Here is a 25,410-nt window from a genome sequence, read left to right as displayed (position 1 = left end):
GAAATGCTAACAATAAAGGAATATATAAATATACGTAATTTTGAAAAATTGCATTTGTTTTTTTTACACTTGACCTTGTTTAGGTTTGATTTTTTTAAATGCAGTTTTACAAAATAAACAATGTAATCATTCAAACAATCGTAAGCCTGATTTAATTTACTAATTTCTATACTGTTACATTTATATTTGTTGGTTTGATTTTCTTAATTACAAAACTTGTTTCACTGTCTGTTACAACAAAAATAAATAAATGTTTAACAGGATTACGGAAAGAGGGAAGTATTACTTGCAGTTTGGGGATAAATGCGGACCTCTGACAATCAATGTCCTCCCTGTCAACGAGTTCACTCCCGTTTTCGAACCATTATTCCGAGTTGTCACATTAAAAGAGGGCTTACAAGGAAGTAAGAAATTTTAATTGGTTTTTTTTTTCATCTAAGAGAAAAAAAACATGTTGAACAATCAATCTAAAATAGCGCATTTTTTAGTAGTATATATCATAGGTAATTGAAGCTTTTTCAGACAAAAAATTAGGTGTGGGTACAAACAAATATATGTAAACTGAATTTTAAAAAAAAAAAAAATATTAAATGCCCAAAAGAACCTTTTTATAAAATGTCATTATCTGGACTCTGGATTGTGTATTTGGTAAGATTTTTTTTTAGACGCCAGGGTTATAAAAAGTAAAGTTGTCTCTAAAAATATTTATAAATAACGATAATTTTTTTATTCTAAAAAAGGTGTTTGAAATATAATAAGCCAGTTCGCATTAAATATAAAAAATTTAATAAATAATAAAACGTTGCTTTTACTTAGCAAAATCAGACAAATGATGGTAAAACTTACATTGAGTTCATGATCAGTATATCATCTTTTATAATAAAAAATATTATCCTACTATTCTCGAAACCTCGTATGGATAAGAGCTAATTAGAAATTATTTATATTGGGAAGTATTTTTTTAAACTTTATCATATAATGGTTTTTTTTCTGTAAAAATAGTTGAATAATAAAAAAGTAGTTTTTTTATATGTACCGTTTTGCTTTTCAAAGAGTATTCACCTTAAAAATCTGTCCCATGATATTATTAATATGTTAACATCATTTTATTCTGTAGATAGTCTGCTATCGAACTTCACCTGTACTGATGAAGATAAAGAGCCCATAGGGGCACAGGATGGCTGTTCTCAAGTTTTGATTGAGTCAGGAGATGACGCGGACGCAAAGTTTACAATAGTGGGTGATTCAATCGTCACTACCAATAACGTCATTGACTACGACACTGGTGACACAACATACACTCTTATCATCGTTGGTATTGATAGTTCAACCCGTGATTCTCGTAGAACAGGGACAATGACAGTTGAAGTTAATATTGAACCTGTGAACGAGTTCGTACCGACTATTCAAAATAGGCCGATATACATAAGTGTAAGTATATTCTATTTAGAATTACAATTTTGTAAAGTTCAGTTTTAGAAAACATTAATGGGTTAAAAAAAAACCTCGATTATCATTTTTTATAGTCTGTCCCGATATATTTATGCAGCACATTTGGGCAAGTTTTAATAAAAATACCTCTACTTATGAAATAAGTGAAATTGAAATAAATGTCAGGGAAAATTTCATTCACACATTATCATTTCTCTAAAGAAATAAATCTGATTTCTAACGGGGATTGTTGAGATCTTTTTCTCCATTTGCAAATCGCTCGAAATACCTCGCATTGGGTCCGTTTCAATACAAATTCTCCGTAGACACCACACTTTTTTTAGCCGTGAATTGAAACCATATAAGCTAGAGGAGTGTTCAAAAGAGAAACCGTGGAGGAAATTTTTCATAATTTTTCATAAACATCGTTTTAACTCTGAGGTATTTTTGATTATCATCCAAATAAGCAAAATGTGTATCGAGGATATTTTGGGACAGAGTTTAAAAGTAGTCTTGTTATTAAACTCCATTTGTCTTTGTTATTCTGTTATGTTCAGGGATCAATTTACCAGTTAAACTGTTCTACATGATTTCAATCTCTCCCCAGATACCAGAAGACACCTTGGTGGGTACGAATATCTCCGTTGTGACCGCTGTGGACGATGACGCGGGACCCCACGGACATGTAACGTATAAACTACTAGGAAAAGGTAAAAAGGGTGAATGCTTACATTTGAATCCTGATTATATCGTGTTTATTAAAATGTTAAAGTTCTCTACTTTATCTATTTGGTAACATCTCTGTGAGGTGAAATTGATATTAAATTAAATACTGAGTCTTTCTTGATATATCACAAAGGTTAAAGATAAAAAATCTCCATACTGCTTTAAAGGAGTGATTTAAAAAGAAAGAAACATGAATTTAAAATGTTGTTTTTTTCTTTTAGACTTGGTAATTGGTTAAAAAAAACCCAGGTCACTCTTAAAAATAATATTTGGTGTCTTTGGATACTTTTGAAATTTTAAGTTAAAAAAAAAAGTGTAACTTGCAAGTACCCATTATTGCCGATTAGCCTTTTTTCCCGATTATATAAAACAACAATATAATTGTGTTTTTGAGCTACAAAAATAACACAATTTCTTAAAACACTAAGAGATGGGAACGACGAAAATTTACTTCAAACATCTCTGAACTCACAATAATAAAGGTAAGCCGAGACATGACTACTGAATGTTTGATTTCTAATTCAATTTTATGACAGGGTATTTTTGCTCCGGTCCAAATTCGAACAATATTTTCATCGTTATGTGACAAAAATATCTAAGATACCAATTCTATTACACAATATTTAACAAAATACTGCTTGCTTTTAAGACGCCATTACGTCTGTAACCTGAGGCGGATCAAAGATTTATCCCCACGCACCTAAGGTTAAACATACAGGCATTGCTCTTAATTTTTTACGCACATTATTTCTTTTACTTGACACACTCAAAAAAATAAAGCTTTTAACACAGACAACGCACTCTATTTTTACTGTTCACTTATGAGCACGTGTTCCGTTCATATGTTTACTTGTGGCTGAAGGGACATCGAAAAGAATATTGTTTATAATATAATTGAATTGCGTCTATGATATAATTTTTTATGTTATAATCCTACACCTTATCTTACGTTGATAGATTCTGTTTAAACTTTTGGCCGTTTTATCGATTAATTACTAAAACAAATGTCCAAAAGATATAGACAGCAATAATGAGTACTCGACTTCCTGTTAATTAAAGGTCATTTACAGGGTTTATTTTTAGTCAAAAGTTGTTCGGTTATTGATGAGAATGAACTAAAAGAATTATTTCAGTAAATGAACGATGCAGAGACTTGGATTGAAAGTTTACATGACAGCTTACATGAAGAGAGAAACCTGTTTTTTTCGGCTGTAATATATACTTGCACGTTATGTGTTTAGAGACATGTCTGCCCTGGGTTTCTTTTCATAACGAACCAATATTGGGAACATTTATAAATTTTACTGATTTATTAGTGTTCAGTTGCAAAATTTGATTATGAAACGACGCTAGTTTTGCGCATCAATGAATTTTTTTGTAAAACATATGATATTGTATATATTTTGTCGTTTTTTAATTGAAAGGTAGAGTAAATATTCGAATACTTACATTTTTAATCTGACATTAAAACGTCTTTTTAAACGTATTTTTGCTGAAGCCTTACCCATGGTTTTGTTTAAGATTAATTTTTTATTTATATTGGTAATCTTCAATCTGGAAAAGGATTAACGGTGCAAATTTTAGATTTGAAGTCATTAAATAAAATGAAATGAATGAATTAGGAAAGATAATTTAAGCATACAAAATAACAAAAATATTTGTCGTTCTTTAGCTAGGATGATTTATATTTTGATGAATTTCATTCTTAATGAATAAATTTTGAATTCAATTATACCCCATAAACCTCAATTTTAAAATGATAAAATGTCACATCAGTGAACAATACTATTATTTTTTAGATAAAATATGACAATTTCCCTTTTTTTTTAATTTTTCTCCCAAAAAAGCACATATTGGTGCCCACTCTTTAACATTATTCACGTTAAAAAAAACTCCTCACAACGGTTGTTCTAGCAACTGAAAATGAACTAAATAAGAACTTATCATGCAAAGAGACATATTTTTTAAAAGTCATGCGAATTTTTTTTTTAATTAGATGACACATTTTTGATAAGTCAGACAACAGGAAGAATATACCTTAAGCGTCCTGTAGATTTCGAATCGACTCAGAAATCTTATTACGTCACAGTAGAAGCTTCAGACGGAGGTCTCTCATCTACGGCTGTTGTAAACGTCACAGTAACTGACGTCAATGACAACGTACCCGTATGTACACATACAGAAAATAACGTCACAATCAACGAAGATATGCCAGTTGGTTCTTCGGTAACGCTATTTATCCAGTCATTTATCCATCTATTGATCTATCTTTTGTTTTATCTATCTATCTATCTATCTATCTATCTATCTATCTATCTATCTATCTATCTATCTATCTATCTATCTATCTATCTGTTTATCTATCTCTTTCTTTTGATTACTCATAGAAGCTTTATATTTTTCCCTTATAAAATATTAACAATAACAAATTAATTAATTTTTAGATAGTATCGCTCAGTTGTACAGATAATGACCCAGGAACAGTTCTAACTTACCAGATTTTATCTGGTGACAATGGCGACTTTCAAATCACCTTGCAAGGGGATATCAATGTTGCTGATGGTACCTACATTCAAAATAATTATTAAAAAAAAAACACTTTTCAATAATGTTATGTCCAAAATTATCCTTAGGTAAAATTTAAAACATAAATATTCAAATCACAGTTTATTTTTTTGTATTTACCCATCAATGTCTCCTATTGTTGTGCAGTATTGGACTATGACCAAGGACTGACATCGTACTATATGTCTATAGAAGTTTCGGACGGCATTCACATAACCATGGTATGGGTTTTAGTACAGTTGGCGCCTGTAAATGAGTTTTCTCCAATTGCACCAAGCTATACAGTGAATGTTAGCGAAATAGCACCAATCGGTTCCAACGTTATCACATATATAGCAGACGACAGGGACGCACCTCCACATGCCGTGATGTCATATCAGATAAATAACGGTAAATTGTAAGATTGTGTTATGCATAAACCATAGTTTTTCAATGTTTTATGATTGAAATATTTGAAACGCACATGCATTTTTTACCCCAACAGTACCAAACGGAGAACCAAACACCTTTTACATTGACAAAAACACAGGAAAAATATCACTCACGGAGTTTTTAGACTTTGAAACTATCCAGCAGTACATAATTGTTGTGAAAGTTACAGACAGCAGTGGGAATTTTGTGAGTAAAAACAAATCATATGCACCTAGGAAGTATTTTGTGATTGGCGTATTTGATTCCATTTTTTTTTTTTACAATTGAAGACTTCTTTTATAGTGTCTAAACATCCATAGTATGTTAATTTTGCGTTTTGTGAACTTGAATTTAACGAAAATGTAGATATGCAGAAAATAAAATTTTAAAACCGACTTGAATTATTGTACACTCTTCAAACTAAGATCTGACAGGATCTAAATATAATTGATTTGTTAGATGCCTTTTTATTAAATTTGTGGTTAAAGTTATATCATCCCTATTTTTTTTAGATCATTTCTTTTAAAATATCTCCCTGTTGTTAATTATGATTTTTCAATGATATTATTTATGAAGGGTACAGGAACGGTTGTTGTCAACGTTGACAACGAAAATGACCACGCCCCTTTTTGTGTACAATCTACGGGGATATTCTCTGTGTCGGAAAATGCTGGTATGAACAATAGATTATATGATTTTGTTATATCACATTGCAACGTTTTATCAAATCAATCGCTAGCATAAACATTAAATTAAAAAAAAAATTATGTTCTCACATTATCTAAACATTCAATTAGCGTGGACATTATTTAAATAAAGTGAAGCTCTTGCGTTATCTAACTATTAAGTACAGAACAGCAACTGAATAAGTATGATCTCAAGTGATATAAATAAATATTTATCTACATAGGTACGTTGTATTTGTTGCCATTGTTTTTCTAACACATAGATAATATATATTGTAGCCGTTGGTGACATAGTGATCCCTGATTTTGAATGTACAGATCTCGACAACAATCTATTATCTTATTCACTTATCCAGTCCCCCGATGAAAGCGCTTTCGATATAGATGCACAAAACAGACTTAAAGTGAAAGGTATACAGAATACATGTTTATCTTTTGAAAGAGAATTTTGTTACAAGTTTGACCCTGAAATAAAAACATTTTAACCAAGATTTATTTATTCAACATTTTTGCTCTCCAAAACTTATGCATTTATAAAGAATTTTGAAATCAACCCATAGTTCAAGAATATATTTCTCAAATAAATAATAAGTATGCATTTGATCACGATCAAACTTTTTCATTACAATGACCGGCTTCTGTACGACTATTATTTTGTTTAGAGTTCATGCATTTTACCTAACAATCGTGACTTTAGTAATGGAATAATTGTAGGTCGACTGGACTTTGAAACTACATCGTTTTACAGTATCCTGATAGACGTTACGGATGGATCACTATCTAACACGATGAGATTTACAATTAATGTCATTGATGAAAACGAGAGTGTTCCCAAATTCCTCAATGGCGGTATTGTATATAATGTCACATTACTTACATTTCCTGGTCACATTTTTACGATGTTAAATCAGAAATGAACAGAGGGATAATCAATGTCCACTTTTTTTCTTCAGTGGTGATAAGTACTATCAGAGAATCTGATAGAACAGGAACACATGTTGCTGTGGTGTCTGCTACTGATGAAGAAAACAATCCTTTGACCTACTCTTTTGTTGGAAGCTATCCAGAATTTATGATTGACCAAAGGACAGGAATTATCAGACTTCGAACCCAGGTCGATAGAGAAAAAGCGCCTACCATAGATATCCTAGTTATGGCTTCCGATGGACAGTTTACTTCCACAGCAACTGTTTCGGTGACGATTGAAGATGTGAATGAAATGCCGTTGTTCAAAAATCCCTATTATGAGTAATATATCTTTAAATCTTATGTCATTCTAAACAGATTATTCATTTTAATAAAAAAAAATATAAAACGCGGTGCTTCTATCGCTTTAATTTTAAGTTTTATGAATTTTAGATTTTCCATCGAAGAAAACAAATTGACAGGCACTACAGTTGGAATTGTGTCTGCAGAGGATCCAGACATTGGAGATACGAATGGAAAAGTTCAATACAACATTGTCAAAGGAAATGAGAATTTGCAGTTTGATATTGAAGCCAACAATGGGATTATTACTCTCAATGCGCAATTAGATTATGAATCACAACGATCTGCGCTTTTGCTGGTTGAAGCTTCGGACCTTGGATCTCCATCGCTGTCAAGTGTGTGCACGGTCATTGTCCATGTTTTAGATCAAAATGACAATGCGCCAAGTTTTTTAAGTCTTAAACAAAAAGAGAGAATTTCAGAAGATACACAAGTTGGACAAACCGTAACTCGAGTTTATGCTTATGACAAGGACTCATCTGTTGATGATAACAACATGGTCGTTTATAAGTCAACGTCAAACATACCTTTTATAGTGGATTCTGTCACTGGTGTTGTGAAGGTTTCTAATAATTTGGACAGGGAAAAAACTAAAAGGTAGTGCCCTTTTTACACCTTTTAATCTACTGTATTTATAATCAATGTATACATGTATCCAATATATTTTGTTTCATACGTATTATTTTAAATGTTTAATACTTGAGAACTAATCAATGTAAATATATAAAAAATATATCAAAAAGGTTATTCCATGTATTTTCTGTTTGTTTTTAATCACCTAGTCTAAATTTTAGGCATTAAACTCTTTTTAAGCATGTACACTGAGGTATACGTTTTTTGTGGAAGAAAGAATTTTTTTCTGTAGAAAAAAGAAAAAAAAATACAATCGAAAATATTTGTTATAAATATAAATGTTTTTCAATTTTTAAAAACTTTTGAACATTTCTTTTACCAAAATATAATAACTAAAAACGTTGTTTGGCATGTTCGTAATCCATATTAGTAAGCTTTGATGAAGTTCATTCATAATACACATTGTTTAAAACTGCGTCCCTATAAGTATAAAATATATCACTCTGCATGAATCATGTTGAAAATTTTCGAGGGAAACTTGCGTCTTTAAAATAAAATTAATATGGCTACATAGTCCGTAATCTTGATATATTGATTTTGCTATTTTATATTCTATCTAGATATGAGATGCTTATCACGGCAACAGACAATGGATCCCCACAGTTGACGGGAACGTTGACGTTAGAAATAGATATCACCGATGTTAACGACAATGACCCCATCGTTAGAGGAACGTACATTGCCACTGTTCCTGAGAATGTTCCCTTGCACTACGTTGTATTTAGTATCGATGCTTCTGATGCTGACGGAGAAGCATTTGGTACACTGAGGTATGAAATTGTGTCACCTGAAATGAATTCAGTCTTCAAGATAGAGGAAAATACAGGTACCGTACAGACGGCTTCAGAGCTAAACAGAGAATCCCAAGACTTTTATGAAGTACCTATCAAGGTATCTGACAATGGAAATCCTCCTCGATCAACTACAGTGACTGCCACAGTGCATGTTTCCGATGTTAATGATGTTGCTCCGAAGCCTTCACATTTTTCTTTCGAATTTTCAATAGGTGAAAACGCTGAAATAGATACTCAAGTAGGGACAATTTCAGTATTAGATGAGGATTTAGGAATAAATTCAAAACTAGCATTTTCCATTTCAACGTATTGGAGAGGATCAGAAACTCATTTTAAGGTCAACCAAGATAATGGAAGCATCTACACTACTGAAACATTAGACCGTGAACTGGAGAGAAAATACATTTTTAGTTTAAGAATAGAAGATGGTGGGACACCTTCTCTATCAGCGAATATTACGGTCAATATAATAATCACGGACGTCAATGATAACGCTCCAGTGTTTAATCGGCCATTTTATTCAACAACTATTTTTGAAAATCAGACAACTGGGATTAACTTTCTGTCTGCCGGGGCATCTGATGACGACTTGGGAATAAATGCAGTCATAGCATACGAGCTTGACATGACGTCGGAAGAGGCCTTAAGATCTAATCTATACTTTGGGGTGCATAGTCAGACGGGAAACATCTTTCTGCGACGAAAGGTTGACAGAGAGGTGTATCCATATTTCACGCTTACTGTTATTGCAAGGGACAGTGGGGTGCCCTCACTGTCATCAGAAGTCAAAGTACACATACAAATTGAAGACGTAAATGACAACCCTCCAGTGATCTCTCCCTTGTTTTATAATACAGAAGCGTCGTCTATAAATATGTGTGACCCTGTTATTACTACCGTGAGTGCCACCGACGCCGACATCGGACGTAATGCCGCTATCAACTATCACATCAATGAAAACGACGCTTCTCTGCCAGTTTTTGTATCCCAACTTGGTGAATATATTTTCTATATTGATACAGTAGTGTGAGAATGAATATATAACAATTTTATAAAGAGAAAAGGCATACTCTTTACTAGGTGCTAACTTTTCCTTACAAAGACGCATATGTTAAAATGTATAACATTAAAACTTTCACGACTTTTTCATTTCTCTTTAGGCGTGGTTACTGTGAAATCCGATATGTTGCTCTCTAAATACATCATTAAAATAAATGGACGTGACAATGGAGATCCGTTCCTTTTTTCTAAAGATCCTGCCAAGGTTCGAATTGATCGATTTGACCCGGATCTCTCAGTCATAGTATTTCATTTGGACATGACATTGACTGATTATTTTCAAAAGGAACTCGACTTTTTAAACAGAATAGAGAAAGCTCTCTCAAAATGTTATCCCAATGCTTATGTCAGAAAATGGTGCATACAGGAAAAAGACACGTGAGTTCAGAAATATGAATGATAAAAAATAATTTTTGATCTCTGATCTTAAAAATGAATACAAATATCGAAAAAATATGTCGTTTATAATATTTTAAGCTCTAATTGTCTATTATTATTTTTTTAATTAAACGTATATTATCTATTTAAAATGACTAATATATATCCAATTTCTGTGGATATGGACTCATTCAAAGCATTTTGAATATATTTGATATATGTACTGATAATCAGAATAGTGGTCTTTGGGGGGGGGGGGGGCGGGGGAAGGAGGTGGTGTATTTTTTTTTATTTCAAAAGGCACGGCTCACGATTTTTACCTTCGAATGATTTCAATACAGTATAATGATGGTGATACGCACCTTTACTTTTTGCAAAACAACATTGCAACATCTAATTTCTTATTTCAGATACATAGTGGTTTACGTGTATGCAGTAAAAAATAATGAAACCAACGACGTCAAGTATTTAAACATAGAAAAGGTTTTTGTGACAAATGGTGAATTCCTTCCTGTTTTGCAACTAGACCAAAACAACAGACCAACAGTGGATATTAATGGTAAACAAATATATTTATATAAATATCTCATGCATATCACCTAGAAGAAAAAAAAATTGTAAAGGTCTCTTGCAAATTTGCAAGTATGAAAATAAAAATGTTATCTGCAAACATTTGATATATACATATGTACATGATGACTGTGTTGAATGCCTAGAATTAATAAACACATCATACGGTTGAATTAACTGGTTCTGATTGTCGAATGAATTTTTCAGAATTTCCAAAATGAAATGATGTCTTAGATAGAAAAAACTGAGTGAGTATTGAGCGTTTTTATTTTTATTTTATAAAAAAAAGTTACATCTTTTGCTATCTAGGTAAGAAATGGGGAGATTTCTCTGTGATTAAAGTAGTCCAGTATGGATCAGATCTAGTTTATCCAGATCCAACTGTATCCCGTTTGTCAGACAGCACCGATGTCTTGGCACTTCCGCTAGGATTGTCGTTGCCCCTGCTGGCGCTTCTAGCTATCACAACCATCATTCTGATCTACTGTGCTTGGAGAAGGAGGTGGTGCAAACGAAATAAGTAAGTATCCAACTTGATTTAGGATTACATGCTGGTGTGAAAAAGATACAGCTTTAATACAATTGTACGGCAACATTTTTATGTAAGAAATTTTAATCTGTTTTTAAACGTTTATTGAAGAGGATATATGAATAATGAGATAATTCATTGAAGAGGATATATGAATAATTAGATTACAAAATCCAAAAATGACACTACTTGAATATGGTTTACTTTTTGCTCAGAAATTTAATACAAACTATAATTATATGTTTATCAGCCTTTCAATGGTTTGATATACTATTCAGGATTCCGATATTTCATTGGTAGAGGTTTCTTTTTGAAAAAAACAAATAGGCAAACAACAAAAGAACACTCATTGATGTCAAAGAAAGATAGTCACAAGAAAACAGACCAAAATGCAGACCAAAACAATCAAATGAATGAAATGGCCGAGAATTTTTCTGGTAGGTTTTGTAAATGATCAGAATTTTTCTGCCACTTATTTCAAGAAAAAGAGGGACAATTTTTCAACATAATGTATGCAAACAAAAAATAGCTTACGATATTTTTAAGTATAATGCTTATTAAGATAGATAGGCTAATCAGTAGACAAATACTACGATTTAACTCATAAAGATTAAGTTTAAAGTTGTATTAATTATTAAAAGTGCTCTTTTGTTTGTGTAAGAAATCGTACATATTGCCTTTACTTAAATAAAATGGGTGGAAGGGTCAATTACTTGAACTCGTCTATCAATAATAAAGTCCTTTAATTACATATAAGAAAAGATTTAAATTGGTGTTTTTATTATCATGGCTACAGAAAACTCATTTACTCATGTGACTACGAAACAAGTTTCTGGACCTTACATACCGACATCTTCCTACAATCGTCCTGAAAATATCTGGAAAACAGAATCATTTTCTGACCATCGCAAATCCCAACAGCTGACAGAAACACTGACCCCAAAATTAACTTCAAACACAGGGGTTGAAGATGGCAGAAAAATGAGACGTGGTTATGACATAGGTATGTATAAGTAGCTTTAGTAAACAAATCTGATGAAATATTTAAATCAAAAAGGAAAAATATACAGTTGTAAATGACAATGAAAAACATAAATTTAATGAAATATGTATTTATTTTCTAATTTTCAACGGTATTAACCAGTTTAGGAAGTTTACTAATGTTTATTGTGAACCGTAACAAGTCATGAAAACAGAATTTACCTATAATATTTACCTGCATCATTTTTAGCTCACCTGAGCTGAAAGCTCAAGTGAGCTATTCTGATCATATTTTGTCCGTCGTCCGTCTGTCCGTCCGTCAGTCTGTAAACTTTTTACATTGTGAACTTTTTCTCTAAAACCGCTTATCCAATTTCAACCAAATTTGGCACAAAGCATCCTTATGAGAGGGCGAATATAAATTGCAGAAATAAAAGTCCGATCTGTATTCAAAGCGGAGAAAACCTTGAAACTGTAGAAAAAGGGGAAAGCATTTTTAAAAATCTTCTTCTCAAGAACTACTGAGTCCAATTCAACGTAATTAAGCATAAATTATCCTTATGGGAAGGAAAATATAAATTTCAAAAATTAAGGGCTAATTCTGTTTCAAATCTGAGTTGTTACGAAAATAATAATAAAGGAAAGGCGTGTTTCAATCAGTTTAATAGCTTCGGGTTCGGCATCCGATAAAATGGGTAGGCAAGACTTGGCCTGGGCAAAACAAAAGATTGGTAGTTATTAATCTGCCAATCTCAATCTTAAAATTTCAGGATATTTGATGGACCAGTATATTTTTGTTCGCTGTAAATATTGCTGCAAAATAATGCGTATTTGGAATTGACGATTGCCGATTTGCCCCGGCTTTTATTTTGCCATGGCCCGGGTTTGCATACCCATTTTACCAAGACTCGTATTCTATACTTCTAAAACGAGGTTCTTTGTTTAAAGCAGCCATGACATTATACGAAAAAGGGTCGATCTGACTATGATGAATTTGCTTGTTGTGTAACAGTTAGCGTATGAAGGGAAGTTTTTGAAACATGCAAAATATCTTGGTGCCGATTTTGTTAAGTAAATTGAGCTAAATATTTCAATGCGTTGACAGTTTTCACACATGACGTTGGTGTTAGCTTGTTCTTATTTTCGTTTCGTTTTCATTATTTATGCTTTGTAACCTAGGACCTATCGTCTGTATTTCGTGATGTTTACGTATGAAATCAGAGACTTCGGTAAATCAAACAGTTTATTGTTTACCTGCGCAAATTAAGCAAAATCTGATGTATCAAAAAAGTACTGAAATACAATTCATTTTATTGGCAATTCGGCATTATCTTTTGCGTAATGGTAGATTAATGCAATATGTTTTGTTGAGATGCTCGGCATTTTCTCGAGTTTATTCAGTTTAAATAGAGTTTGATTTCGCTGACGGAAATATGTAGGTATATACATGTATATATATATATATGATTCATTTCGAAAAAATAAATTGTGTTCTTTATTTGTTATAGTGCATGTTTCTTGTGTTTAATTGTTTACAATTTCTATTTACTAACCATATTTGAGTGTTAAGCTTTGAATTATAAGCGAGATATAGAGATTTGCTCTCAATTCTATGTTTGTACACAGATCGTAAAAACTAAAGATTAAAACAGTAAAAAAGTTGTCAATATTTATTAAGAAAATTTTCAACGTCTGTTCTTGCAGAAACCAACTTGAACAACTTATTGTATTGTTAACTTAACCTTTTTTGGTCATTGACAGGATGAATCTCTGCCATTCAGTTAATTGAAAGGTAATTGAAAGGTAACTGAAAGGTGACTGAATGGCATAGCTGTGCCATTCAGTCACCTTTCCAGACCATTCAGTTATTATTCAGTTGACTGAATGGCAGAGCTTCATCCTGTGATTATTACTCCTACTGTACATGTGATCCTTGACTGTGTTTTTGTACATTTGTATAAACTGATTTTGAAAATCAAATACCAGTGAACTGGTCTTTAGTGAATAGAAGAATTGAAAATCTTATAGGCCATTTTTCCCATTTTAAATGGTGAAAGTTAAAAATCTTAAGCTGAATGTAATAAACTCATGTGAACAAAATATGACTCAAACCTAGGCGAACTGTGAGCTCTGTATCTTGCTTATAATTCTACAATTGACGTTGAAATTTTGGTTGAACATTAGAAATTCTATATGAATTAGAGTATGTTAAATACTTGTACAAACAAAATAAAAGAATGATATTCTGTATATACCTACTCTCTGGGGCCCCTCTTTATACAATAAATAATGTGAAATTAAATCTACATCAATTTTGATGTTTTTTCAGACACGAGTAAATAAAAACGACATCTTTAAAACAGTTTCCATAGTTCTGACACATTTCTGTTGCGGGGATAAAGTAATTATCGCTATTCCTAAGAAAATATCACAGCGGAAAAGTTTTAATTTTAATGGAGAAGACAAATGAAATTTTTGAATGTTTTTGATTTGAGGAATTGAGCATATTGAGGTACAATTTTCTTCTTCACATCTATACATGTAGGATTTTTTAAATAAAAAACAATAACTATAATATATTTTTTTTATATACAATAACTAGTAAGTAGTTGATGAAAAAAATGTACCTATATGCTCTCATATATTTTGATCGCTTTACAAAGTGGGGGGGGGGCGCAGAACGAAAATATAGGGAATTGGAAGTTACCAACACAACAGTGTACCCCTACCAAATGTTTATTTTATATCTTGCGTAGGATTTTCTTATTCTGGTAAAAAATAGTATCTCATGAAGGTACAATGTCAAAGATTACGTGTATGCAAAAATAAGTGTAAAATTCGAATACTTTACAATATTTATTTTTTGTTATTCTGCCGAGGGACCATATGGCACAATATCTTTTGAACGCCCATTGTTGCTCAGGTGAGCGATGTGGCCCCATGGGCCTCTTGTTTACTTAAAATCTTACATCACTTTTTATTGATATTGTTTTCTACATACAGTTATAACACATATACTTAATAACACGCGAGTCGTTAGGTAAGTTTTGGTTTTAATGAAAAAGTAACTCTATTAGTAACAGGATGGGTGTACGAGGAGGACCCAGATACTAGAGATAGAAAGTGGATACGATCGCCAACAGACGGAAGTCGGCCATCTGAAGATAATGGAATCTAGGGGAACAAAACCAATTGGCTACCTAGACAAAATTGAATAAATGTTAAAGACATCGCTTATAATATACCTTAAAACAATAGAGTAAACATTTTTAGTTGCTTGTTAACATATTTTAATTTCAAATGGCATTCATAGTAGGTCTGAATATATATCCCGGCATCTTAAGTAATATTTATTTTTCTATAAAAATCAATGTTACAGTATTGACAGGCACATCATTCTATTTTACTGAGGCCCACCCATTATTTTCATCATTATTCAAAAATTACAAATTACTACAAACCAGGATAATTTTCTGCTTTACTAATTTCATAAGAATAGCGATAATTCCTGTATCCCCGCAACAGAAATATGTCAAAACTAAGGAAACTGATTTAACGGTGTAGTTTTTAATAACTCGTGTCTGAAAAACTATCAAAATTGATGTAGATTTCACATTAACTATTGTATAAATAGGAAGCCCCCAGAGAGAAGTTATATACAGTATATCATCCTTTAATTTGTTTTGTACAAGTATTTAACATTTAGTGAGACATTTCTAATGATCAAACAAAATTTCAGCGTCAATTGCAGAATTATAAGCAAAATACAGAGCTCACAATTATGCTAGGTTTGAGTCATAATTTGTTCACATGAGTTTATTTTATTCAGCTTAAGATTTCCAAGAAAATGATGAAGGCCTATTGGTTGATAAAAGAAAAAGCAGAAATCGTTAGGGTAGACCTGTGTACTATTAAAAAAATTGATGTAATCCAAGATTCCAACTGGAATAAAACTGTCGTTGCAAAAATCAAATGTACAAAAATACAATTTATATCGCTGACTGTTCATTAAGTGTGTAGCTGCAGGTCTGTATCTCCCGGTCCGAAAACAATTCGGACGGACGACCTAGAAGCTACAGTTCCTTACGTGTTCAAAAAGTGCAACGGCGCACAGCAATTTGAGCTAGTTTTTTTTTTTACTAAAATATTGTAAAGCCTCTCTCTGTCTCTCTCTCTCTCAAACAATGCAATAGTCAATATGACGTAGTTCTATAAAATGTAGATCAACAATCTTCTAAAAACATTTTTTCTTGAGTGTACCTCCCTGTTTATTTATCACTGTTGTGATTATGATGACCTACATTCAAAAAGGAGTGTATTAAGTAATGTCTCTTATCATGAATATGTAAGACGCTTCAGTCTTGCAGTTATAGTTTATTTTTAAGCATAGCATAATAGACGCAATACAACCTAATTTGACTCAGCATTCAGTTTCTTTACAACTATGAGCAGGTCTTAAGGTTTCAGATAACACATTCTTCTCTGAGACTATTTAATAAATAGTTATCTCTATCTGTAAAATGCATGATATATTAGATAATCTTCCAACGCTTTCTTTAATATCTTAATGGATCGTCTTTGTTGGTTAAACGTCTAAATTACTTAAAATAATCAAAACCATCAATACGATTCATTATAAGCAATATATTTTCAAATTGTTTATCACTGACCAATCGTATCAATTTCACTCTTGCAAAATTAAATTGAAAATAATACAAATACAGTATTTTTTAATACACTGATGATCTGCACAATATAAATTGAAAAAAAATGCAATGAAGGAATTAATTTCTAAATAAATACCATGAAACAGTAGTGCAAAAAATTCCTTTTTATTTTGAGCAAACAGTTGTATGCTAAACAGAATCCAAACAGCAAGAACAATTCCGTTGATTGGTTTAAATAAAAATTAAGACTATAAGATCGTTAAAAAATCGTTAAAATCTGGTGCTTAAAAAGAAAGAATGATTCATAGTTAAGACGTATTGATAAAAGATGCTTACTCAAGTTACTGGTTGAAAAATAAAAGACATGGGTAGCATTATTTTGGTAAGTTCTTGTCTATAAAACATATTAACAAAACAATTTGTTTTCATTGCGTTGTCAGGATTAAATCCTTGATATTTAACGTGATTTGCAGTTTTCTTTTAATTAAACATACATAATTTATATGCTTCTTACACAATTATCTTTGACAAAATACATTTTAAATCAAATTTGGTTTTGAAATAGTGACGGGGAATATACAGAAAAATCTTCAAAACCTAGGTCACTGAAGATATGAAGCGAGAAGTTGTAATAGAAATAGTTTTGACCGGAAGTATTTGATAAATCATCACATATTTAATTTAATATCGCCATGTTACAATTTTACACTGCGGTTTTCAAGATGAAGTGAAAACTGTAACAACTCTTATTTGATGACAAACAACTGGCTACCCGATGTCTTAATTGACATACACTCTTAAAATGTCCACTCTTAAGACATATTTGTCGTATCCAACCCCAATTAAAGACCTATACCCCTACCTTATGGGTACTGAATTTCACAATTTATGACCAGCATATTACGTAACATAGCAATGCATTTAGTTTATCTTCCAAGACTGTAGGCATGAATTCAGGTAAGTATCTTTATGAATATTATAACAATGCATTTAATCTAATTCCCGCTACTGAAATCACAAAAAAGTCTTAAATATACCTTTTCCAAAGTAATAAGTAATGTAAAAGCTCGTTACAGAATGTCGAAGGTTATCAATACAACGTCTCCCAACCTTTGACCACGGTTTTTTTTTTTGGTTTTTTTTTGGGGGGGGGGTTTGTTTTTTTTGTTTTTTGTTTTTTGTTTTTTGGGTTTTTTTGGTCAACTCATATCAGACATATAATTATTTTTAGTTCAAGGGCGTAAAACATTTAAACGAAAAGAAACATATGTGCAGATGAATCTATGCGGATAAAGCAGTGAATTATATATCTTTTCTTCAAATGTTGTGTATATACTGATTTTCTATAAGAAAAATTCATATACTTTCGAAATCTGAAAGGGTTTTTTTTCCCAAAGAATTGTACTTCTGAATTAAATTGACGCTATTTCAACTGTTATATGTAGACATGGATTCAGTGGGACAATTGTCGTTTCATTCAATCTATTCATATCTATTAGCTTTCATTAAATGTGAGCTTGACGACGCCTGAAGTTCAAGCCCTTGTTAAAACTGCTACAAAAGATCGTTTTAGCGTTAGTTAATTAAAAACCTCTAAAATTTGTTATTCAAATTTAAAGTTAATTTTGACAAAACAGAAACATCAAACAATGCAAACGTATTTCAAAAGAAAATAAAACCATTGTAATTGTACATATTGTATTGTTATACATGTAACATTTCTTTAAATTTTTCGTTCATGGTTCATATAATTTGGTCTTAAAGATTATTCCAAATAGGTTTTCATTGTCAGTCCATCAGCAGTTAGCCTGGAAGAGGCAGGCAGCTTCTGTTGTAGCGTTAGTACCTGTCTGCACACGATATCAGGCACCTATTACGCGCGCTGTATGACATGCCCTCACAGTTTCTCTGGCAATAATATAACGTATCGTAACAGCCACAGAAGCAGGTGCTATTCTGCATATAAGCCGGACACCACGGTACGTACCCTTCACACCCATGCAGGAATAGTCCCACAAAAAGTGTTAAAATGATCGCTTTCATCTTGAGGGATCTGAAACCTAAAATAAACAGGTTTCTATTAATTTTCAATTATTTTCCAACTTTGGTTCACCCTGCTATAGAAATAGTAAATGATATTTGAAAAAAAAATCTTTTTATTTCATTAATATTTTCGACGCAATATTAATTTCAAAAATAGCAAATTTATAGAATTAGCTATTTTTCTTTAACTTAATTCTCTATTTCTTTTTTTCTTCTTTTTAATAATATTTTCGATGCAATATTGTTTTTTTAATAAAAGCATTTTTTTCTAAAAATAACATTTCCTATCTACAACGTATTTTGATAAGAGACTCGATGCAATATGTTTAATTGAATAGACAAATATTTTTATCTTCCCCAGTGGGAGTTACATCACAGCGATATAATTATTCTTACTGGGAGCCTTTCTGAGTAAGATGTTACTCAAAGCAAGACTTGCCTTCAAAAGGTGGCGAGTTTGTAAATCGATATTAAGAATCCCGAGATTGGGAGAAGAAAAACAAGGTTAATATCGCAGGAATTTCAGAATAGATAGATAGTATAGATTTATATAGACACCAAAATTCACCCAAGATTTAATGCTTATTTGATTTAAATAAAAAACCGTAATTATACAGAATACCGTTGCATACATATATATGCATTTAGAAAGAGAAAAAATGAGAATAATGACGTTATTCGGTAAAAAATATAATACCTGTTTAATACTGAACTTGCATGAAGAGGGTAGTTCTAAAAATGTTACAAAGTCCATTTGATATTATTTTTAATTTTTTCTCAAAATAATATCAATAATTCTCTGTAATTTTGATATATGTTCATTGCTTGAAGAGTGAAGAGTCTAATATCTGTTAAATCATCTTCTATCAACTGAAGAAGCGCATTTATATATCATGAGACTCGAAATTGACTAATCGTTCCCCCATCGTATAATAATTATTATTTTAAGTAACGGATCATATTTCACAACTCTTTACATAAATTAGAATACTCAACATACAACATGTAATCATACATGTTAAGTTGATTGCTTAACCAACATTAAGTATTAAATGTATCACACTCTAACTGCATGAAATATGGAGAGTATTAACACAGACATGAATTAAGAGTGCGACAAAAGATTAAAACTATTGAAATCTAACATATATCAGTTAAATCAACAGAGAATAACACAAAATCAATTAGAAGATAGCTAACCCTACCTTTTTGTGTGGAATTATACTAGAACTTCTGTTGATACCAAATAATGGCAACGGAATGCTTTACATGTGACACACACAGACACACATATATATATATATATATATATATATATATATATATATATATATATATATATATATATATATATATATATATATATATATATATATTTATATATATATATAGGTCAAGGGTTTAATTCAACAAGTGAACGATATCATAACAGAACACTTAAAAGCAATTATATGGCTTAACTGCCCATTAAATATGAAATTTAAGATCCGTACTCAAGAACTTCAATGCAACCACCCCCCTTTTTTTTTTTTAAAAGATGGTTAATAGTGATATGCAAAACAAATACGAAACAGCAAGAACATTTTTGTTGATTGCTTGAAGACAAAAATAAGACTCTAAAATCATCAAACCACGGTGCTAAGACGAATACATTGATTCAGATTTAAAAAGTATTGATTAAAGTTGAACACCGCTCGTAGATAAGCATTGTTTGCCATATTTCTTTTTCATCACCGGTATCCTTACAACTCCCACTGAAGCCGCAGATCTTTCAACAGATTAAAGTATATTTTACGCACTTTTTCCTAGCCAGGAGAATACTAACATCAAAGTATCAGGTCAATGCATTATTTCCAAACAGAATATGCACATAAAGTAAGAAAAAATGCATAAAATCCTAAAACCATGAAAGGAATACTACACGTCGCCAACGATTTGTTCAGGTTTAAGAATGCTTACTGGTAGCAAATAAAGTCTTGGGAGGCATTATTTCGGTAAGTTCTTGTCTGTAGAAAACCGTTTCGTTTTTCATTGCATCGTGTGAGGATTCACTCGTTGATAACTGTATACACCTATATGAGTTCCCTTATTTTTTAATATATCCTTAACAAAATCCATTTTCAATCAACATTGGTGGAAGGAATAGTGACGCGATACAGGAAAATCTTCAAAAACTGGTTCACTGAAGATTTGTAGCGAGGATCTGTGTCAAAAATAGTTCTGAACCGAAGTATATGATAAAGCATCACATATTTAATTCAATATGGCTAAGTTACCATTTTACAGGACAGGTTTTTGATTATGAAGTCAAGAATTATAAAATTGCCAACGGACGACAAATAGTAATACGTTACCCAAGTGTCTCAAGTAACTTAAAAATACATGTTCACCATCACTACTAAGTCAAAAAGTACTAACATTCTCAATTTTTACTGATAAAGAATTATATATGATATGAATTGAATTTGGCCCCCATAACTCGCCATTTTTAAAGTGTTTCGGGAATATTAAAATGTTATATTATTTTTTAAGGAGTTGATATAAAATATATCTTTCACATATTTATTTGATTTTGTTGCACTCATGTGCAGGATATGACGTGAGAGGTGACGCTATTTCTATAATTCAATCAAAATCAGTCAAAAATTGACATTTTTCTTACCTTAAAACAAATTTTTTGTCAGTTATAAGTATTGGCTAGTTACATCTCTGATTAAAATATTTTGTTTGTTCAAGCATGCGCTTTATGTTTTCTGAAAGAAAAACTGCTTGAAAACAAGCTGTTTTATGCTAAAAATGCAAAAACGACGGGAAAAGGCTGTCTTCATTATACCATATTTCTAAATTGTGGGCACTTGAATCAAAATGAACATTATGTATAAACATCCCATATATATCTGTAGAAAGAAAACAAAAAATTACAGTAAAATGATGATGTTCATTTTAGGGTGCCATTTTAGGCCCTTATCATATATTGTCCTTTAGACATTTACTGACAATGTACTGACATTACTGATAAACTTAGAAAAGTACTGGCGTTTTTATTGACGATTCTGAGAAACTTAGAAAAGTACTGACAAACTTAGACAGTGCTGATAAACCTAGAGAAGTACTTACACTTTTTACTGACAGTACTGAAAAACTTAAAAAAGTGCTGACAAGTACTGATAAGTACTGACCCCATACATATTTTTTCATTTTTCTACTAGGTTTTTAAATAAATGTAAGATATTTTCTACTCCTAAACCAGAAACATTGTTTTAAAATCATGCATGTGTGTATTTACGACGTTACTCGTTACCGGCAATTGTATACATGCATTATGATGCACTAATGATGTGAATTATGAATGTGAAATTAGGTCTAGTTTTAATGCACAAATCATCATTGAATGTTTAATAACAAAATGTTTGGATAACATTATGCATATTTTACTCAAAACCAGCATCATTTTTAACATGGCTTGTGTGTATAGTGTTTATACACAGGTACACGTTTGTCTGTCACTAATTGTTCCCAATCTCGCTACCGTGCACTGTCAATTGCCACCTCATTAACGGGGGAGGGGAGGGATTAAGGGGTATTATAACGACATATTGCATTATTGTGTACCAGTACCGAACATTCAAATCTTAAGACGTGTGTGAATATACAAGTACACGTGTGTCTGTCACCTCATTGTTCCCAATATCGTTACCATGACTGCAAATTGTCAAACAGGACTGTGTACACCAGCTGTTATATAATTACTCACTGGCCGTCCAGATCTTAGGGAGGTGTGTGTAAATATACATATACATGCGTGTCTGTCACCTCATTGTTCCAAATCTCGCTTCCGTGCACTGCAAACTGTCAATAAGGGCTGTATACAGAAGCTATTATATAACCACTGACCGAGTGAAAAAAATGCAAACATCCTCTCCTTTGAAAACTCCAATCAACCAGTTGTTTAATATTGGTTTTCAGGTTTTTTGATCAATTGATCTGGAGTAAAATAAAACATTGATAGATAAAAGATTAAATTGACCACTCTAAGTTAATCTTAATAATCATACATTGTAAGTTATAAAATGAATTAAGGTTGCATGTTAACTTAGAAATCAATTTCCGGATAAACTATTAGTAACTTTTAATACAAAATCAATGCAAATCTCTCTCTCTCTCTCTCTCTCTCTCTTTCTCTCTCTCTCTCTCTCTCTGCGTCATTATTAACTCCCACATGTATAGAAAACACTAGTACTACATTTACACATTTACATGTATGTTGTGCATGTTCTTACCTGATGATAAAGAATCATAAAATTAGGATAGCAAGTTAACTTACTAGGAAATAATTTTAATTAAAAATCAATGCAATCTCTCTCTCTCACTCTCTCTCCTGTCCGACAAACTGTACACATGTTGGTATAAAGTTAACACGACTTAACCATGTCACCATGCATCTTGTAATAGTTGATCTATTATTAGCGCGGTATGTCTAACTATCGGTTAGCCTTACGTTGTATCTGCATCAACATTTATATACAAATGATTTTGTTTAGCTGCATATGGCAAATATACTGAATTAAAACATTAAGATGTTTAACGACTAAAAATTGAACATAAAAAACGTGGCATTCTGAGTCATTTGCAAACATCCAACTCCAATTCCCCCTCCTTAATATTTGTACAACACAATATTATTTTATATGTAACAAATAAAGCCCCATATTACACTTTTGTTTTAATTTTGACAATTTTTCTAATCATTATTTTTTGTTAACATTAAACAAACTAAATATAACACAACCAGTTAATCCTTCAAAATTAATATCAGTCTATATAAACTGTAAAAATATAGGTAGCTTAATTAATAATGCTAAAAATGGCATTAAGGAAAAGGATCAGGTAAAATTTCCTTCAGGAGGAGTAAGAACAATTGGGTCAGTATTCATCAGTACTTGTCAGTACTTCTCTAAGTTTTTCAGTACCGTCAGTAAAAAGTGTCAGTACTTCTCTAAGTTTATCAGTACTGTCAGTACATTGTCAGTAAATGTGTAAGTTTATCAGTAAATCAAAGTACTGAAGTACTGATGGGAGTTGATTTTTTCGATTATCATTTATTTTATAATCAATTTATTTTGCATGGCAATTAATTTATAGTCTGTATTTGAAGTACGCACTTTTTTATATATATAATTTTTAGACTTCTAAAACAAGAATTTCGAGAAACAACATTTGAATCATGTGTAATATTTAGAGATAGATTTAAACTATGTATTTGTAATCAAAACAATTCTAAGAATTGTATGGATCCAAACACTATTGATATCGAACTCTAGTCTTGTTAAACCAGACGCTCGGCTGTCTCCGTTAATCTCCGAAAAGCAAGAGAGCCTCTCTGCTTGTGGAGATTTACAGAGACAGCCGAGCGTTTGGTTGATTGAGACTATATTAAACTCTGGCGTAGGAATACATGAGACAACAAAAATATCTTAAATGTCCGTTTTATATAAAATCTGACTATTTTCAGATAACTTTCTTGAAAAAATTTATTCAGCATACATTACATCGAATTTTTTTAATCATTTTCAAGAACTAAGTCTTGTCAGCGGTGATGATTTGTGCTTAGGTCCAAACACTGTTTCACTTTCGGTTTGCCAGAGTAACTGCATAGCAGAGTTGATTAAAATCAACTCCCAAAAATGGGAATGTCAATACTTTTTTTGTTTACTTAGAAGTGTTTACGGCTATATTTGTTACATCCCATCCACCCACCCCCCTTCCAAATAAAAAAAAATCACACCCCTGTCCACAATTTATGAGTGGCAAATTATGTATAGTTACAAAGCACTTAGTTTAAGACAGTGTAAGATAAATTCAATACATTTTACTGTGTGGTCATATTGGCCCTATCCAGAGAGCCTGAACATGAACCCGACCCAGGGGTATGAATTTCATAATTCAGGTAGGGTGCTTCATGAATATCATTACAATGCATTCAAATCCCTCTACTTTGGAACAAAAGGACCATTTTCCTTATATGGTCATGCGTGCCCCATCTCTAGGGCCTGAACCTCTGACACAGGTACCTTGAACTCCACAATTTAGCAAGAGGGCTTCATGGACATTATAACACTGCATTTAGGTTTTCATAAATGCATATGAATGTAGAGAAAAGGCTTTTCTCAGATTTAGTACATTTTCACTATTTGGCCATATCTGCCCCGCCCCAGAGCTAGAAGCCCTAATACAGGGGCTATGAATTTCACAATTTTGGTAGAGGGTTTCATGGACATCATAACCATGCATTTAGTTTTTATCAGATACACATAAGGAGTAAAAAGATCTTAGATTTAATGCATTTCCCAAATAAGAAGATTTTTTCGCATATTTTTCTTATTTTTCCCGCCCATTAGGCCCTGGAGGTGGTATGATCATTCATTACATAATTAAGGTCTTCCGTTTTCAACGGAAGACGTTGTACTGATTCTGTTGATAATTCTTTTTATTCTTTCTTTTCTTCTAGACGTTTTTTAAACTCGAATTTCTTGCTTGATTGTTGTCATATAAAGTTCAAATTTTCAGGGATTATTGGTAGTTAATATTTCCCAAAATCTAAGGAAAATTGTTGAAATCAACTCTTCCGGTACCGAATTATTCCCCTTTTTTCAAAAAAATTTGGGCAT

The 25,410-nt window shown here is 31.8% G+C and overlaps 1 protein-coding gene and 1 long non-coding RNA gene across 2 annotated transcripts; one reads left to right on the top strand and one right to left on the bottom strand.

The window, feature by feature from the left end:
• The first annotated feature begins 250 nt into the window (after positions 1–250).
• LOC128158316 (protocadherin Fat 4-like) lies at positions 251–11,046 on the top strand. Its single transcript, XM_052821099.1, has 16 exons — positions 251–404; positions 1,118–1,431; positions 2,039–2,141; positions 4,154–4,383; positions 4,602–4,719; positions 4,870–5,112; positions 5,207–5,340; positions 5,710–5,806; positions 6,099–6,230; positions 6,534–6,668; positions 6,773–7,043; positions 7,179–7,685; positions 8,282–9,510; positions 9,676–9,952; positions 10,363–10,511; positions 10,832–11,046. The coding sequence occupies exons 1-16, from the start codon at positions 251–253 to the stop codon at positions 11,044–11,046; spliced, it is 4,308 nt and encodes a 1,435-aa protein (XP_052677059.1).
• A 7,334-nt stretch (positions 11,047–18,380) lies between these two features.
• Positions 18,381–20,033, bottom strand: LOC128158320 (uncharacterized). Its single transcript, XR_008239958.1, has 2 exons — positions 19,948–20,033; positions 18,381–18,759 (listed from the first exon to the last, which is right to left on the bottom strand). It is a non-coding gene; the product is annotated as an uncharacterized LOC128158320 (long non-coding RNA).
• Between the last annotated feature and the right edge of the window lie 5,377 nt (positions 20,034–25,410).

The sequence above is a fragment of the Crassostrea angulata genome, chromosome 8, assembly GCF_025612915.1.
Source record: "Crassostrea angulata isolate pt1a10 chromosome 8, ASM2561291v2, whole genome shotgun sequence".
Classification (NCBI taxonomy): Eukaryota; Metazoa; Mollusca; class Bivalvia; order Ostreida; family Ostreidae; genus Magallana; species Magallana angulata.
The sequence above is the reverse complement of the archived record's forward strand: the minus strand, read 5'-3'. Positions and strand labels throughout refer to the sequence as shown.